Genomic DNA, 19,769 nt, shown 5'->3' with positions numbered 1-19,769 from the left:
TAGGTTGAGTACACTGAAGGAAACTTTCCCCCATATCATAAGTAGATGAAACTGGAGGACACAAGCTAGGATAACGGGCAAGAGATTTACAGGGGAGACATTTTCACCCAGAGAGTGGTGATTACCTGGAATACTCTGTCTGAGAAAGTGGTGCAAGCAAAGCTGTTGGGCCAGTGTGGATGGAAGTCCACTGGTTAGGCTGGACATGATGGGCTGAATGGACTATTTACATCCTGTGGGAACCTGTGACTCATATTATATACAATACAAACAACTCCACGTTTGCAATTGTGCACATGGCCACATTTGCCTTTAAGCGTACACACACATCTTTGTGGACGTGACTGCTTGCACAAATCTGTGGGTGTGTGGGAGAAGGGAATAATCACCACCTACACGTTGTGAATGGGCAAAAAAAACCTGATCTTTCGCCTGTTGTGTGAACCATCTACTTTTCATTTCCAACATGCCACTGCACCTCACACTGCCCATGTGTTGAAAATGAAAATCCTTAGCAACAGCAAATATCCCAGAACTTAAATTCTAAACAAAATCACAGACAATAAAATTTCTCTAAGCATTTTTAGTTGCTTCTTCCTCCGAGACATTCAGGTATGTTGGGACACATACTGGGAGTTTGTGCAACAGTACAGCGGTCCACACTGGGAGATAAGGGCACGGGAACTTGTAGGGAGTTACATCAGGTTGGTCTGTGGAGCTCACAGGGACATGAGGAAAGGAACTCAAAGTTCCCCATTTCTAGAGATGTGGAGACTTCCAAGTAAAACCATTAATGAACTCTTAAGGACTAGGTAGCAAGCATTTTTTCACTTTTATCTATTTATTTATTGATTGAATGAGGTACAGTGCAGAATAGGTCCTTCTGGCTCTTTGAACCTTCCTCCCCGATTTAACCCTAGCCCAATCATGGGACAATTTACAATAACCAATTAACCTTCCAGCTGGTACATCTTTGGACTGTGGAAGGAAATCCACACGGTCACAGGGAGAATGCACAAGTAGCGGCAGGAATTGAACCTGGGTGGTTGGTACTGTGAAACGTCGTGCTAACCACTACCTTACCTGCTACCAAAGTTAACAGGCAGGTTAAATCATTTAGTGCCACAAGTAGTCATTTATGCATTATTGAAGCAGTAATTGTTGCACACCGTTGGGATCTGAGTATATTCATTGCTAAAATTGTGACACAGACTCGTGTCCTCATAACAAAATCTAACCAAGCATTGAAAGCAGAAACATGCCAAACCTATTGAACTTTGGATAAACTTCTCCTGGAGTACTGTGAGAGTTTTGTTCACAATATCATCAAGAAATAAAGTGACTGGAAAGAGGTGTTAAGCTATTCACAAGGATGAAACATGAACTGAGAGGTTATGCTGATCGTGGGTGACTACTGTGACAGAACAGGTGTCACTGACCATTGAGTCCAAGGCAGAGACCAAGCAGCTGATAATGTCCTTCTTGTCCGAGAGGCTCTGAACTCCACGCGTCAGTAGCTGTTCATGACAGTTATTACTCCTGGCTCCTTCTTCCAGATTTCCTCTTTGTGCCATGCTTACCTGTGAAGACAAAAGCAACAAATGTCATCTCTTACTGAAACCAGATTCCTTCCCCATTTATCATTGCACTGTTCCACGCAGGGCTGTCTACAGCCTCTCACCTGCCGCTGGCGGAGGAAGGTGCCTGCGTTCAAATGGTCTCCCTCTCCCTCACAATGCTGTCGGAGGAGGGTGCCGAAGCAATGTTTAATCAATGCATTTTGTAGATTGAACTCCTGAAGTTCACGATATGATGTATTTCTAGTCACTCCTTTCTTGTTGCTATTTTGAATCGGGCTGACCTGCAGATAACGAGCGCTGAGCTGAACTGAAATGTGCCTGGACTCTTTTGATTCTCTGTTTTATATTCTGTGTTTTTGCTCATTGCTTATTGCTGCCGTTTGTGCAAGTTGTTTTTGTTTTGCACATGGGGAGTTGTTTTCCTTTGAATAGGTTAGAATAGGTTTCTTTTCTTTCTTTTGCACCTATATGCGGAGAAAGTGAATCTCAGGTTGTATACCGCATGCATACTTTGTTGATAAATGTACTTGGAATCTTTGAATCTATGTGGACCATAGTGACAAATGTGTTGAAGGCTTATTAAAGTCAAGTGGCCATCTGTTCTTAAGCTTGAACTGCGTATGTAAGGACTGAACTGAAGACTCCCCATTGTTGAAATCCAAACATGTTAATGACATTGCTGGCTGTGAAGCTATCTAAAGGCAAGTCATACAAATACTTATTTAAACACAGCCTTTTAATTCTTGCTGATTTATACCTCCCTTTTTTAAGGAAAAGACTTGTCGCTCGGTATTATTCCAACAACCTCTTATGAATTTTTCCAAACGCCCAAAATTCATCAGTGACCCTGATAGAAATCACAGCTCAACACAATCCCGTCTTCCTCCTGCTTCCGTTCATTCATATTTCCCCAAAGGAATTCAGGAATGGTGAGCAGGAGCTCGGGAATGGTGAGCAGGAGTTCCCACCCTTCCACAGATGCGTGTTGGCCACATTTATCCAATTATACAGGGACTAGCATAACCCTCTTCAGCATCATCATCCCACTGAGAGCTGAACTACAAAAGGAAAATTGCTGAAAAGTACATTAATTGCACATAGTGCTGTCCCCTGATCCATCATCTTTTCTGGCCCAACCTCACTAGGTTCCCAGTTTCTGCGGATTTTCTCTGTCACCACCTTGATCTTCCCCATCTCCAATGTTAACTCTTTCAGGAGGGACAGCTTTTGCTTCCCTCTCCACCACAAATCAATAGTAAATAACTAGTTTAAACTCTCTTGAGTAGCATCAGCAAACCTCACGGCCAGGATACTGGTTCCCCGCCAGTTCAGATGCAACCTGTTCCTCTTGAACAGGTCACTCCTCGGGGTTTCCGGTGCCGTCATCATCGAGAATGGCAGCTTAAGTCACTAGCTCCTCCGTAAAAACATGTATTAAGCCCCGTTAACCCATCAAATATAGTATTTTTCGAAAAATGTTTGAACTGAAAAGAGGGGCAAGAATGGGGAAAAGGAATGGAAATACAAAAAAGCGACACCGCGGAGCCTGTGGCCGAGAGGAGTGCAGCGAGCGGCTCTCCTACCTGACCGCGTGCTAGCAAGGTGGCCACTGGGCATCGTTCAAGCGAAGCGGTGAGTATGATCAAAATCCTGAAAGAGATAAGGGAGTTCCGGAAAGAAATAGAGAAGCAGCTCCGTGATATTAAGTCAGAGCTCACCAGCGTCAATCAAAAAATAGCGGTGGCAGAGACTCGAATTGAGAAGGTGGAAGATTGCGTTCAAAACGTGGAACGGATACTGAGTAAGACAATAAGAATATTAAATCACCAAGAAGGTAAACTGCTTGACCTGGAGGGAAGATCACGGTGGAAAAATATCAGAATCTACAACGTTCCCGAAGGAGCGGAGGGCTCGTCTATGAGGGAGTTTGTCGGAAAGTTACTGCGGGACACGCTGAATCTTCCCTCAGCTATGGAGCTGGAAGTCGAAAGAGCCCATCGTGCACTCGTCCTGAAACCTACCCGGGACAGAAAGCCACGCTCAATAATAATAAATTCCTTCAGTAAAGCACCAAGGCGGAAATTCTACGAAGGGCCTGGGGTAAGAAGAGAGTGTTTTTAGAAGATAAATTAATATATTTCGACCAAGATTACCCCCCACCCCTGCAGTCCTGCAGAAACGCAAAGAATACTCTGAAGTAAAGCAAGTACTAAAGCAAAAAAAGATTAGATTTCAAACTCCGTACCCTGCTAAACTTGGAGTGTTTTACGACGACGAGACGCAGTTGTACCAGACGGTGGAAGAGGCGACTACAGACATGAAGGCCAGAGGATTGCTCGTCAGCGTGACCAAAACGAGGGGAAGCCTGGCTGAGGAATTATCCCGCTCGGCTTGGGAAATAGTGCGAGAATCGAGAAGGCAGGAGACGGGAGGAGGCCGAGAGAAATATATCAGGAAGAGACCGGGAGTTTCCCAAAGACAGCACTCACCCCCTTCAGAAGAGCAATAAGGTTTGGCTAACTTTAAAAATGTTGAGAAGCTAAACTGAAGCAAAAGTAGACGGTGATATACCTATCTCGAGAAATACTTATTATAATGTGGATTTTATATTACTTAGTTGTTATTCTTTATTCGCTCACTTACTCCTTTTTCCCCACCAAAATGAGAATATATATATGTGTGTGTGTGTGTGTGTGTGTGTGTGTGTGTGTGTGTGTGTGTGTGTGTGTGTGTGTGTGTGTGTGTGTGTGTGTGTGTGTGTGTGTGTGTGTGTGTGTTGTATGTATGTACATAGAAGAGTACACAGGGAAATCTTTTCTGTGTAATGGATTTGTTCACTGACTTTTATGAGTACTGCAATGGGGGCACTCAACTCACAAGTAGGAGGAGGGTTATCTCCCAAAGCTAGACACTTCCTCTAGCTCAATGCAGGGTCATCTACTAGAGACCTCAGCCTTGGAATCACACGCTCGTAGCCATTTTTGTTATTATTTGCGTTTCTTGGTTCTTAATTGTTCAGGGAGTAGATCGATTAAGTTTTATTCTAATTTCAATGATACATTGACAGATAAATACAGATGGCTAAGAACAAGGTAAAATTCATTTCTTTTAATGTCAATGGGCTATTAAATCCAATCAAATGTAAGAGAATTTTATACAAAATGAAAAAAGAACAAGCCCATGTAGTATATTTACAGGAAACTCACTTAAGTGATAATGAGCATAAAAAACTAAAGAGAATGGGCTTCACTAATCTGTTTTTCTCCTCATATAAATTAAGACATAGGAGAGGACTTGCTATTCTTATCTCAAGTAAGCTAAATTTTGAAAAAATATTCGAAATGGGAGATAAAGAGGGCTTATATATTCTGGTAAGGGGGAATACAGATGGAAATTCAGTTACTCTATTGAATATATACGCACCCCCGGGAAGTGATATTGGTTTCTTTCAGAAAATTACTGATATTATGGTAACGGAAACAGAAGGTCTCCTGATATGTGGGGGAGACTTAAATTTACAATTACAACCAAACTTAGACTCTTCCAATAGAAAAACCTATGAAACAAAATCTTTACATAAGAAAGTTAATACACTTTTTGAGGATGTTGGTTTAATTGATATATGGAGGGACCTTTTCCCTGACAGAAGGGATTACTCTTATTATTCTGCCCCACATTCTGTATATACAAGAATAGACTATTTCATAACATTTGGAAAAGACAAAGACAAAATAAACACCTGTGGAATTGGGATAATAGATGTAAGTGACCATACACCTATATATTTATCTGTTGATTTTCACCTACAACCAAAGAATACTATGTGGAAACTAAATTCAAGTCTACTCAATGATCCGTACTTTAAGGAACAAATTAAAAAAGAAATTGGTCTCTACCTAGAATTTAATGATAATGGAGAGGTTTCACCTCCCATTTTATGGGATACTCTGAAGGCGGTCTTAAGAGGGAAAATTATAGCAATATCCTCATATAAGAAAAAAATAAGGAATAAAACATTAGAGAAATTACAAAATAGGCTGAAGGAACTAGAGAAAAAACACAAATTGAATATGGCACAGGATACATTAGGGGAAATTAAAGGAATTAGGAATGAAATAAATAGTTTGGCTATGCAAGAAATCGGGAAAAATTTAATGTTTCTGAAACAGAGACATTATGAAAGTGGATTGAAATCTATGAAAATACTGGCGTGGAAACTGAAAAAAAAAAGCAGAAAATACAATTCATAGAGTTAGGGACCCAAGAACGAAAATGATAAAAAATAAGCTAAGTGAAATTCAAGAAGCTTTTGAAGTGTTTTACAAAACTCTATATTCCAAAGTTCCAGGGGGAAGCATAACCCAAATTGACACCTTCTTGAATTCTCTAGAGTTACCCACTTTAAGTGAAGAACAAAATAGAACGATGACTGCTGACATAACTGAAGTTGAATTAAAAGCTGAAATTAGTAGGCTTAAATTAAGCAAGTCACCAGGATCAGATGGGTATACGACAGAGTGGTACAAAGAATTTAAAAATGAGTTAATTCCTGTTTTACTCCCCACACTGAACTGGGCTCTAAAAAAGGCACAAATGCCACCCAATTAGAAGGAAGCGATAATCTCAGCTATACCGAAAGAAGGCAAGGATAAAATGGAATGCGGGTCATTTAGACCAATATCTGTTCTTAATGTAGATTATAGGTTATTTACCTCCATCATGGCCAAACGATTAGAGGAGTTTCTACCCATACTGATACGTAACGATCAGACAGGTTTTATACAATGCCAGACACAAGACAATATACGAAGGACACTTCACATTATGGATCATATACAAAAAAATTAAATCGAAGCAATAGTGATAAGCGTGGACGCTGAAAAAGCATTTGATTTGGTTAATTGGAATTTTCTTTACAGAGTTTTACATAGATTTGGTTTCCAAGACACAATTATTAAAACTATACAGACACTATATGACAATCCTACTGCTAGGATTAAAATCAATGGTTATTTATCAAATAGTCTTACCCTAGAAAGGGGCACGAGACAGGGTTGTGCACGGTCACCGCTACTCTTTGCGTTATATCTGGAACCATTAGCTCAATACATCAGACAAAATGAAGATATCAGGGGAATTACTATTAAAGGGACAGAGCATAAATTGGCTTGTTATGCGGATGACATTTTGATCCATCTACTGTAACCAACATACTCTTTACCTAAATTGATGCAATCCTTTGAACAGTATGGTCAATTATCAGGATACAAGATCAACATAGATAAAACCCAATTACTTTCATATTACTATAGCCCACCAAGAGAAATTGAAAGTAGATATCCCTGGGCATGGCACACAGAGTCTTTCAGATATTTGAGCATCATTATGCCAAAAGATTTGGCAAAATTATCAGAATGTAATTATCAGCCTTTATATAAAAAAAATTAAGGAAGATGTGGCAAGATGGAACCTGATTCCTTTTCTCAATCTCAGTTCAAGGATTGAGTCTATTAAAATGAATATACTGCCCAGATTGTTATATCTCTTTCAGACCCTACCAATAGAGATTAATCAAAATCAATTCAATGAATGGAACAAGATGTTATCAAGGTATATTTGGCAGGGTAAAAGGCCTAGAGTTCGGCTCAAAACTTTTCAATTAGCAAAGGAAAAGGGGGGATGGGGCCTACCTTCTCTTAGAGATTATTATTTTGCAGCACAGTTGAGAGCTGTGATATGTTGGTGCGACCCATCATATGACACTCAATGGAAAAACATTGAGGAGCGGGTACTTCCCATCCCCATACAAGCAATTTTGGCTGATAACAACCTGCAAAGGTACATAAATATTATTGATAACCCATGGGTGAAATTGACTCTTAAAATATGGAAAACTACTATAAAAGAATATAATCTAGAGGGAGATATTGCAATTCTTAAATAGACAATAGACAATAGGTGCAGAAGTAGACCATTCGGCCCTTCAAGCCTGCACCTCCATTTTGAGATCATGGCTGATCAATTACTATCAATACCCGGTTCCTGCCTTGTCCCCATATCCCTTGATTCCCCTATCCATAAGATACCTATCTAGCTCCTTCTTGAAAGCATCCAGAGAATTGTGTGCATATGACTCGGATTTTACACCAAATAAATTGGATGCTAGATTTAAGGACTGGACAGCTAAAGGAATAACTGTTCTTTGCAACATAATGAAAGAAGGAACACTGTTCAGCTTTGAAATGCTTAAAGAGAAACACTTATTAGAAAAACAAGATTTCTATCGGTATTTACAGATGCGACAATATGTTAATAAGACGCTTAAAAATGTAACTAAGGCAAGTACATGCTTGATAGAGTTCTTTAGAAAAGCATATAATTCAGATAATGGTAGTAGAATCATTTCAAGCATGTATAAGGGTTTGTCAAATCTTAAAACACATTCAACTTCATACATTAAAACAAAATGGGAAAAGGAAGGAGGGATAATTATATCTGAGGAAGAATGGACAATAATATGGAGCTATCAATGGAAGTGTACCAGTTCACAGAAATGGAGGGAGTTTGGATGGAAAAACTTGATAAGATATTTTATTACACCCTCTCAGAAATCCCATTATTATAGTAACCTCCCTGTTTGCTGGAGAAATTGTGGAAATCAAAATGCAAATCATTATCATATTTTTTGGGACTGCCCTGTTATCAAAAACTATTGGAGGGCGATACGCAATGCCCTACAAGACATCTTTAAATATGAAATACCCTTAGAGAGTAAGACCATATATTTTATGAATATACTGTTGGTGGCTGGTAAAAAGACTCTTACGAGGAAATGGTTATCACAGGAGAGCCCAACTTTAAATACATGGATGGAAATTACAATGGACATTTACAAAATGGAGAAGATAACTGCATCTGTTAATCATAAGCTGGAACAATTTGATTCATACTGGGAAAAATGGTTTAACTACAGAATGCCTCATAGGCCTGATTTTATTCTCACAAATCAATGAATCTGTTGTCAAAAAAAGATCACTCCCTACTTGTACATAGTTCTTTTCTATTGCTTGTTTTTTCTTTCCACTCTTTTCTATAAGTGTATACCCCAGATAAATACTTTGTGGAGATTTGTGATATATATGATTATATGATATATATGTACAATGTCTGAAATACATCTTATGGAAATGTTTGTTTGATGATGAACTTCAATAACGAAATAAATTACAAAAAAATGAACAGGTCACTCCTCAAAAAGGAAATGACATCTATTGTACTACATACATTCCATCTAGTAATTCATCCTCCTGACCACAATGAATGTGACAAAGTTCTCTTAACCAAATAATGGCATCTATGAACATTACACCAAAATATAAATTAAATCAAATCAATATATATTTAACATAGTAAAATGCTACAACACTGGGCAAAAGTACAGAAGAGGATCTTAAAGGAGCAAAGAGCAAGAAAGAAGGTTTAGTGAAGGGATTCCAGCTGAAGGCATGATCCTTTTGCTGGAAAGAAGGAGTTCAGACTGCAAAAGAAGAGAGATTTTAGAGGTTGCAAGGTTAAGGAGGGCATTGTACAGCGACGGGAGGTTTAAATTCATGGCCTGCTGGATCTGATGGTATCATCCTGTCCCGTACTGTGGGTCATGTAGTAGAACTACTGCCCCACAGTGCCATCAGCCCAGGTTCCATCCTGTCCCTTCTCTCTGAGAGTGTTCTGGTTTCCTCTCAACGACGTATGGTTTGGTTAGGTTAATTGTCCACTGTAAATTCCTCCCGCATGCAGATGAGTGGTAGAATCTCAGGAGAGTTGGTGAAAATGCTGGAATAACATAGGATTAGTGTGAATAGGAAGCTGGAACGGACCCTGCAGATCAAAGAACCTGTCTCTGTCACGCATCATTCTGTGACTCTAAAACATCGGCTCCCAGTGGAAGTCAGACTTGTAAGGGTGACAATTTTTCCACAATTCCATCGTGTGGCTCATTGGCGACGAAGTGGTGTACAGGAGTGAGATAGATCTGGTTGAGTGGTGTTGCAACAACAACCTTGTACTCAACATCAGTAAGACCAAGGAACTGATTGTGGATTTCAGGAAGGGGAAGTCGAGGGAACATACAGCAGTCCTCATTGAGGGAACAGAGGTGGAAAGGTTGAGCAGTTAAGCTCCTGTGTGTCAATATCTCTGAAGATCTATCCTGGGTCCAGCATATTGATGCAATTACATAGAAGGCACAACATCTATATTTCATTAAGAGTTTGAGGAGATTTGGACTCTAGCAAATTTCTACAATGTACTTTGAGAGCATCCTGACGATTGCATTGCTGTCTGGTATACAGGGGCAACTGCACAGGATCGAAAGAAGCCGCAGAAAATTTTAAACTCAGCCAGCTCTATCACGAGCACTAGCCTCCCCAGCACTGAGGACATCCTCAAAAGGTGATGCCTCAGAAAAAGGCAGCATCCATCATTAAGGATCCCCATCCCACAGAACATGCCCTCTTCTCCTTGCTACCATCAAGGAGGTGGTACAGGAGCCTGAAGGCAAACATTAAACATTTTAGGAACAGCTTCTTCCCCTCAACCATTAGATTTCTGAATGGACAAATTTCATGATGTATGCCAGTGATATTAAATCTGATTCTCATAACAAGGGTGAGAAAGTCTATTCATTGCTGTTCACACACAACCTTGAGAAAGAGCTCAATACTTCAACAGATCCTACCAGCATCAAATTCACAGGAAAGAAATTGAAGGGGAAATACCATGCGAAGCCTGGAGTTCAGATTTAGAAATATTGGAGGACAGTGGCTGGAGAATAAAAAAGACCAAAGTAATGCACCCAATGTTCCAAGACTGGGTTACTATAATCCCAGAAACTAAGGAGAACTGCGTATACCATCAGGAGTTTGAAACGCAATGCCTGAAAAGAAGCTGGAAGTAGATTAATTAATAATGTTCAAAAACAAACAAGATACTTGAAGAAAAAGAATTACAGAGGATAACAGAAAAGAGTAAACAGAAGGGAAACATTAATTCATTAATCTACCAAAGAGCCAGTACAAAGACAATAGGCTTAATGTTATGCTGATGTAGTATACAGTTTCATGAAACTAACCAGAACTGCTGGTAATGTACCACAAGTCAAGTTTAGCAATGAGCCAATTCTATCAGAGGACATGACATCCTAACAACAGCAAGTGCAATTTTGCTTGTCTAGAATATCCTGAGAATGGCCTGAGGATCTTATCATAAAATCATAATGGGAAAGTGTTGTGTATTTAATATTTCAGCAATACGAGTAATATTGTAAACATATTGTTTGATTAAGCATTCTTTGACGTTTACATAAGGTATTGTCGGTTATCTGTAAAAGTACGCAAATGGCATACGTCATCACGCAACCATGTCATGTGTGTGCATCTCGCTTAAGGTAAAGACAAAGTACATATATTTAACTCCTGGCTCCTTGCTTTGCTTTCAATTAGTTTTAATATGTCAAAGCTACAAAACGTAACATAAACTATTACTTTGCACACTTTTTACTGGTATGCAACATCGCCATGGGAACACTCACACAAACTGCTGGAAGAACTCAGCAGGTCAGGCAGCATCTACGGAGAGGAATAAACCCAGTTTACATTTCAGGAAGATCCCAGTGGGATTTCTCCTCCCTTTACAGAAGACATACAGAATAAGCAACATACCAAAGACGTCAGAAGTCTTGAACCAATAAATGGTTTGTTTGCATAAAGCAGACAAAAGTATGCTTAGTTTAATACAGTACAAGTATCTATTTCTCCTCACTTAATTTTCAAGGCCTCAGCTCTCTCCCTAGCTGGAGAACTAAGCAAGAAGGCCCATTACAAAGCAAAGATACCCGGGCTTCAAAATAGACAGCCTTCTTTGGATGTTTGCAATAACCTATCCATTCCTGGGATTCTAGTCGCCTGTCTTTTGACAGCCAGCTCAGGCTGTTAAGAAGTATTTGTTCATTACAAAAGAGGAGACATATCAATAAGAGGTTGCTTTTTTATGCAAGGTCATTTTTTTCTGCCCCAAAGAGCACTCCCGAGTTTCTGCTCTTTATTTCAGTGTCTCTCCATGTAAATTGGCAAGTTATTTGCCCTCTTCTCATTTTTGACCATGCTGGCAGGGTCAGCATACTTAATTCTCCTCAGAAAGCGGTGAAGCAATGTTAGACTCCTTCGAGTGAAGGCACTTCCACCAAGTTGCTGGACATATGTCCAAGTCAGGATGGTATGTGATTTCGTGGGGAACCTGCAACTGGCAGAGAGGCCAAGCATCTGCTACCCTTGAGCTTGGCAGTACAGACTGCAGGGTGGTGAGGTGCTGTTATGGCGGCCAGAGTAATTAAATGCAGCGAATTTTATTGAGGTATCGTAGCTCAAGCCAAACCTACTTGTGATAAGGGTTTGGATTTAGCAAGATAATTTTATCCTGCACTAAGTAAGGGAACTTTAACCAATGCTGAAGAAGTGGTTAATTTTTCGGGTATAGACATGTGGCACTCCCCACCTCAAAGAGAGGCAACTTAAATTTGCTAGCCAAACACAAAACCAAATTTAATTTTCTACCATTACCACATCCCAGCCCATATAACCACAAACACGCCCAATAATGCAACAGATTCAGTAGGGTGCACATCTGGTGCAAGACTGGAGCTTCTTGGCTTCAAATGCCAACTATTGAAAACACAAATAGAGTTTTAAACAAAACAGTAATGTAGGACATCACCACTAATTTCAAACTACTGACACTAAAGTGAATAAAAATAGCTTAAGTTGACAACATTTCTCTCTAGCCTTTTTTTTAATATATGAGCGAGAGAGCCAAAAATAAAGATGTCCAAGTTAATGGCAGGGTCCAAGTGGCATCAAGGCAATTTCTTAAGCTCTTCTAAATAAAAATCATATTTTGTAGTAACAGTGGCAGGTAAATTGATAGTTGTTTTTGGTCCTTTTTTTTTAAAAATAAAAAAAACAAGTGACTCACTCCCTCTTCTCATTCATAGCACGTCGGTCACTACACAGGTTTACAAAGGCAGGAACATGACATCATTATGGACATAACCTGTTCACCCCTTTAAAGGTCATATTACTATAGATGTCCATATTAATTAGAAGCCAAGTGCATTCACAGGTTGGCCTCAGGCCCAGTATCAATTGATAAGAAATCGTCAGGTGCAGAAAAATGGCAGCTTTGTTTATTAAAAAAATATTTTGACACTTTGGTGGAAGGAGACAGTAAAAAGTATCTTTTGTATTGCCTGTCAGCTTTTCTGTCATAAATCTTCACATTTACATAAACAATTGCAATGGCCTATGTAAACTATAAGAACCACTGAGATTCGGATGGATATTTTATCTTTACACATTACACACCATAGAATATTATACTCTAGCCAATGTAAATTCTGATTAACATTGTAGTGATGCATTTCCTACGTGTGGCTACTTGATATGCCACCTCATTTTGATGCTGTGCATTGGCAGTATCTATGGAAACACAAGGGTCTGAAGGTACTGGAATCTGGAGCAACAAGCGATTTGCTGGAGGAACTCAGTGCTTGAGCAGGATCTGTGGGGGGGGGGGAGGGTGAAGAGAGAAATTGTCCATGTTTCGGGTCGAAGCTGAGAGGTGACAGGTGAGATGGCCGGTGTCAGTTAGAGAAGGGGAGTGGTGAGAAAGGAGTCCAAGGAGACTGGTGGACTGAGGAGTGCTGGAAGATATTTATTTATTGAGATACAGCACAGAACAGGCCCTTCTGGCCCTTCGAGCCATGGTACCCAGCAATCCCCAGATTTAATCCTAGACTAATCATGGGACAATTTACAATGACCTGCCAACAGTACATCTTTGGACTGTGGGCGGAAATCAGAGCACCCAGAGGAAACCCACAGGTTCACACGGAGAACGTACAGACTTCTTACAGGCAACCGTGGGTGTTGATTTTATCTCCAGAAAAGCTATAATGCGCATGGCCAATAGTAAAATGTTTTCTAGCCATTCTACACAAAGATAGAAACAACTATAGCCCAGGAAATTTTAAAAAAATGCTGTAAGAAAATATACCCATGAAGGAATTGACTTGGACTATAAATAGTTTATAAATTATTTTGATTTAGAGTATACAAGTCTGGAAATTACTGTTATTGCATAACTGACAAATTAATTTTCTTTTTAACTTATTTACTTTAAGTAGTTTAGTAAAGAAAACACTTTTTTTTTTAAAAAGAGAAAGCATTCCACATTCACTTGGTAACATTCTGTGCAGGAATTTCCAAGCTAATATGCTTAAATTATGCAAAATCTATTATGCTTCAATTATTAAAACGTAAATGATGTAAAATGGGCCAGCAACTTTAAATTCCTCGGTGTTATCAGTTCAGAGGGCTGTCCTGGACCTTGCGTTCCAAGTGCGATTACAAAGAAAGCACAGCAGCACCTATACTTGCTTAAAGTTTGCAAAGTTTCAGCATGATATCTACACGGAGCGTTGCAGCAGCAGAGCAGAGATGGAGCTGGGACATGCAAGACCAGAAAAGTACTACTTGGAAAGGTAGCAACACATCATTCTATGACACAGCTCACAGAGAAAGGCACTGTTTCATATAGTACTGTGCTACTGCATGTGAATGCTAATCAAAACCATGAATTACTAACAAATATTGATGAGGCTGGGGCAGGCAGGCACTTAGGTTAAACCTCCTCTCTCTTTACTGTTGGTTCCTTTAGGGATAGAATTACTATTGACACAATTTCCACTCCCCCAACCCCCCCCCCCCCCCACCCCACCCTCAAACAAGCAGTCTAGCTACCAGTCTGCATACAAGATCGTATTCTGTGAGCTACCTTTTGCAAGCAGCTAAGAAATGAGACATATCGGAATGAGGTTTTAGTACTCAGATGACCAATGCATTGACCCAAAGCATCAGTCACTTTCAATGACCTTCGATTGATCATTTATACAGCAAGCACCACGTGGTACGCCCCTGCAGATCTGAAAGTGCATGAACAACAACTGCCAAAATGCTTTCTGCTCTCCTTGTGTGTTCTGTGATTATCTCCTAATCGACAGTGAAGTTGTGTTTAGGTTCATTACAAGGAAGGATTGCAAAATTGTGCAAAGTATGGTTAAATTCATTGCAGATAAACCAAAGCTTATTCCTGACTTGTACTGTGCCAGAGCACAGGCAAGATAACATTTTCTTTTTCTTCCATACACTGAGCCAATCAGTTCCAAAAATATACCTCCTTCTCCAGTACCAACAAATACAGCCATTCTGCTCGACTGTACAGTATTTCCTTCTCAATAGGATCTTTGCTTATCAGCAGCCTTATAGCTGTTGCAGATGCTGGACAATCTGAGCTTTCACAACCAAGTTATAATGCTGAACACTGTGAATCAGTCAACCTTCTATTGAAGGATGGGTCTTAATACCGCATTTGCTTGCGATCGACAAAATGCAATTGGAAGCCCCAAACACAGTTGGAATAAGGACCCACAAACCACGCCCCATTATGAATCAACCCCTTCAGTAGGGGGTAGTGGAGAAAATAGGAATAATCTATCAGATGAAGGAGGTATCTTTAACTATCAAGAGCCCTATTCAATCTGATGTTTGATGATGTACTTTTCTACTGCCAGTCAAGATCTAGACTGTCATTGAGGAATTGAACACATTGGAGTCTGAATTTCACACCATCCATTCTATCTCTGGAGAAGTTAATGCAAATATGACAAGCATTTCATGACTTATAGGTCATGTCATGTTCTTCAAAATTGCAATAGTAAAGATGTATTTGAAGCTACCGACAGATACAATGAAGGAAGACCTGGACACTGCCAAAGATGGAGGGCCTTCATTACTGCCCAAAATGCCAGTGGCATAACAGCAGTAAAGTAAAAAGATTAATTTAATAGGGGAGCTCCCCTCATTGTGGAAACTTTCTCTCCTCTCATTTCAACTAAGATTAAAAGAAGGATGAGCAGTCTCTCGCCCCTGCTGATTTGGATGGATTCAATGGAAATCTGCTCCAACCATGTAAAACAGATAAAATAAAACTTATTGACAACTTCACAATAAACAATGCAGTCTTGACAGTGCAACCTAAAAATACCAAACAATCTAAATAGCCATCAACTTGCACTTATGTTTGCCAGACATGAATTTCTACAAAGATTAAAAAGTTAAAAACAGCCAATTGCTGATCTTTGTACATGATCTCTAATGCCTCTGAATCTCAGGATCACAGTTTGACATGTTCTTGCCATACTGAACAGCATCCTCTCCCCCGAGGTGCTACCATTTATCTTCCTGCCAGTAGGATACCAGAAAAGTTTAACACATAAATTTAAACATTTCATTTTAAAGTCAGTTCAACACATACTAACAAAGTCTGATGAATTGATAATACAGACGCGACTAATCAATCTCACTTGTGATTTAAATACAAAGATATGCTGATGGTCTGAGGTTTCTAAATTGAGTCTTTCAGGATTGATTTCGATTGCGATAAATTGAGTCAGTGACAAACAGACCCCGCAATGTTTTCATTGCGATTGCAAATATTAAACTGATGAAAACTGTCCAGTTAGATTTGAAGATTCAAAGTACATTAACAAAGTCTGTATGCAGAATACAACCGAAAGATTCATCTTCCTACAGACAGCCACAAAACACAGAAAACCCTGGAACCCGTTCAAAGAAAAACATCAAACCCTCAACCCATGTGTAAAACAAAACCACACAAATGGCAAAAAGAGAAATCAAACAAGCAAGAAACAAAATATAAAATACAAAATCGAGAGTCCAGACATATTTAATTCAGTTCAATCTAGCGCTCTGTCATCTGTTATCAGCAGGCTGCCCAGATCAAAAATGCCCAAGATAGCAAAAAAAACGGTGCAACAAAAAACCAGAAATACATCACAACGTGTACCACAGAGTCTAATCCTTGCCTTGCCCGAGACCCAGGACTCCAGCACAATCCTCCAGTGGCATCGAGCGAGAGGGAGAGAGACCACTCGAACACAGGGACCTTCCTCCAGGAGGAGCAAGAGGCTGGAAGTCGGCACTGAACACCTGCTCATGTTCTGCTCACGCGTCAATTATTTCAATCTTCGACGCTTCATTTGGTGAGATTGGCGAGAAATGGGAGTTCTATTATGTTATTCAGACTCTTTGGCTCGAGGCCACACACTTCCCTTGAAACCTCATCGAACACCCTCGGAGACAGCAAAGTGCTGGGTCACACAATCAGCCCAAAATGTAGACCGCAAGTTCCAACAGCAGCAGAGCACATTTCAAAGAAAAAGATGTAAAAGAAGTGAAAGATGTCGTTTTGTGAACCATCTGGAGGCCGTCAACCTTCGTCACATTGTTCACTAGCCCCATCTTCTTCCAGGTGCATTTCAGCAGGTTTTAGAAGGTAACATAATGCTGTTAAAGGATGGAGCTACTTTCAGATAAATTCCTCTTGGAAATGGGCAGGACTCAGCCAGTTTTAAAACGGTCCAGTATTCCAGGGATTTAACGCAACTGTAAAGGAGAAAATGCTAATTCCCTCTGGTTATTTGTCTCGGTTAGCTGCCTCGGACAGATTCTGCAGCGTTGGAGTAAGAGGAAGATTGTTAGATAGTTTATTATTGTCACATGCACCGAATATTTGAATGCCATCCATACAGATCATTGCAAACATAAGTACATTGGGGTGGTAAAACGGGAAACACACTAACAGAATGCAGAATATAATATTACAGTGGCAGAGAAAGGCCACAATGAGGAAGAATGAGAGATCTAGAGTTCCCCACAATAGGTGGTGGAGGACTAGGAAGAACTTATTGGAGGATCTTGTTCAGCTGAGCAAGCACGCTGAGGATTGGCAAACGGAGCTTAATTTGGATAAGTGTGAGCTGTTGCACCTTCAAAGTTCAGTGTGAATTTAATACCAAAATACATATTTGTGTCACCATATATAGCCCTGAGATTCTTTTTCTTGCAGGCATTCACAGTAAGGCAATGAAATACAACAGAATCAATGAAAAACCTCAGAAGGGTGGTGCCCATCATTAAGGACCCCCATCATCCAGGACGTGCCCTCGTCTCATTGCCACCATCAGGAAGAAGGTAAAGAAGCCCCAGGACTCACACTCAGTGATTCAGAACAGTTTCTTGGACTTCCGGTAAGATGGCGATTGTTTAGCTGCTCCGAACTTTTGTTCCGTAACTGTCGCTACCTTTGCACTAAATGTCTCCATTTTATAAAGCTTAGATAGGAATTATTTCGGTATCTCTTACTTGCCTGTGAATATATCTAACCTACAATGTCTAGCAAGAGTTCTAAATCCGGGAGAAAAGAAACTACGACCTCGTCGGCCGTGACGATGGAGGCGCTTGCAAATCTCCGAGACGAAATCTTAAAGGAAATTAAAACCGCTTTCAAACAGTTAGAAGACAAACTGGATCGGATCAACGATAAAGTGGACAAACATGCTGAACACTTATCTCGCATCGATTCGACTTCTGAAGCTTTAGAAAGTTGTGTTCGATACTTGGAGACTCTCTGTTCCAGCTTAGAGGAAAAATCTAATAAACTTCTTTCCAAAATGGTGGATCTCGAAAATCGCAGCAGACGCTGCAACATCAGAAAACCCCTTCTCAGTTGCCTCTGGTAATCCCAGAATTCTGATGTTGCAGCGTCTGCTGCGATTTTCGAGATCCACCATTTTGGAAAGAAGTTTATTAGATTAGAGGAAAAATCTAAGTGCGAAGTTTTTCGCCGAGTTTCTCTGTGAGATATTCGGGAAGGATCTGCTTCCAAACCTGCCCGAGCTCAAACGGGCACACAGAGTTAACGTCCCCCCCCCCTGGAATTCTGGGCACCCGTCCGCGACCAGTAGTCTTGTGTTTCCATCAATACCAGGTAAAACACAGTCTGATTGTGGAGGCACGTCGCAGAGGCTCTTTTTCTTTCCAGGATACAACCATTCGCTTTGTGGAAGATTTTGCACCCCAGACCTTAAAGATGCGCGCTGAGTATAAAGGCGTAATGAAAGTGCTTTTTGATCGTGGTTTCAAACCTTCCTTTCGTAATCTTGCTGACCTAAGAATCAAGTTTAATACCGGGGAATTCAAGTGGTTCAAATCAGCGAGGGAAGCTGAAGCGTTTGTGGCAAGTCTTCCGGCTATCCAGTCATCTTTGGAATCTGATCGGACTTCCTAAAATGGTGGATAAGTACTCCTCGTAGTAAAATTACTTTCTCTGGACTCGGAATTCACTTGAATCACTCAGACATTATTCACTGAAACTCTAAAGGCTGTTGACAATCTCTCCCGGGATTTGGTGTGTGTGTAATCTATTTTCACCTCTGTATAACTTTACCTACAGAGTTCTACAACTAAATCTAACTTGTTTTGGAGGTTTGAAGTCTTTAGTGAAGGCCTCCCTGTTTGTCGGTTCACAGTTCAACTGCTGATTTATTTTTCCTCTGTTTTAAATACTTATTTATTTTATCTTTTTCTTTTCTTCACCCCCCTTTTTTTTCCATTCTCTGAATGTTTTTTTCTCCCTTCTCGGTAAACGGTTGATAAATACTCGTCTTGAATTTATAATTTTCCCCTTCCTCTTTTTTTCTTTTTCCTTCTTACCTTTTTTTTTTCCCTTTCTCTTACTTTATCCTTCTATAATATTTCGCGGGTAGGTTAGTTTTGGTTTTCTTCCGATTTTCTCTGTATTAAGTTGTATATCTCGGCAGAAGGTGTTCTAATCTGTAGTTATGTTTTCTAGTGCATAAACTAGTTACTGTTTGTTATAGCATTTATACGGAACTGCTGTCAATGACACAGATCTGGAAGTTGTATTTGGGTTAATTTTTTTGGTAGAGCTAGCTACTTGTTTTGGTAGCCGTCTAGTTTTGGGTTGTGTGGATGGGGTGGGTTTTCCAGTTCCAACATTTCTTTATTGTTTAGGACATGTTTATATTTTGACCTTACGAATCTATGTTTACATCTCTGCTCCCAGACTGCTATTGTACCGCTTGATTTTTTATATGCCTGCTGCCTTTTATGCATTAGTAATTGATAATGGCTAGTGCACTTAAATTTGTGAGCTGGAATGTAAAGGGACTGAACCACCCTGTTAAAAGGAGGA

The 19,769-nt window shown here is 40.0% G+C and overlaps 1 protein-coding gene across 7 annotated transcripts in view; it reads right to left on the bottom strand.

Moving 5' to 3' along the window:
- gtf2ird1 (GTF2I repeat domain containing 1) overlaps nucleotides 1–19,769 on the bottom strand; it is a 206,451-nt gene that overhangs the window by 146,088 nt on the left and 40,594 nt on the right. For all 7 annotated transcript variants that reach the window (XM_073053720.1, XM_073053716.1, XM_073053722.1 and 4 more), the window contains exon 3: nucleotides 1,440–1,580. In XM_073053720.1, the coding sequence (XP_072909821.1) occupies nucleotides 1,440–1,574 (135 nt within the window). In that variant the 5' untranslated portion in view covers nucleotides 1,575–1,580. The remainder of the gene's footprint in view (nucleotides 1–1,439; nucleotides 1,581–19,769) is intronic.

Source organism: Hemitrygon akajei, chromosome 8, assembly GCF_048418815.1.
Source record: "Hemitrygon akajei chromosome 8, sHemAka1.3, whole genome shotgun sequence".
Classification (NCBI taxonomy): Eukaryota; Metazoa; Chordata; class Chondrichthyes; order Myliobatiformes; family Dasyatidae; genus Hemitrygon; species Hemitrygon akajei.
The sequence above is the reverse complement of the archived record's forward strand: the minus strand, read 5'-3'. Positions and strand labels throughout refer to the sequence as shown.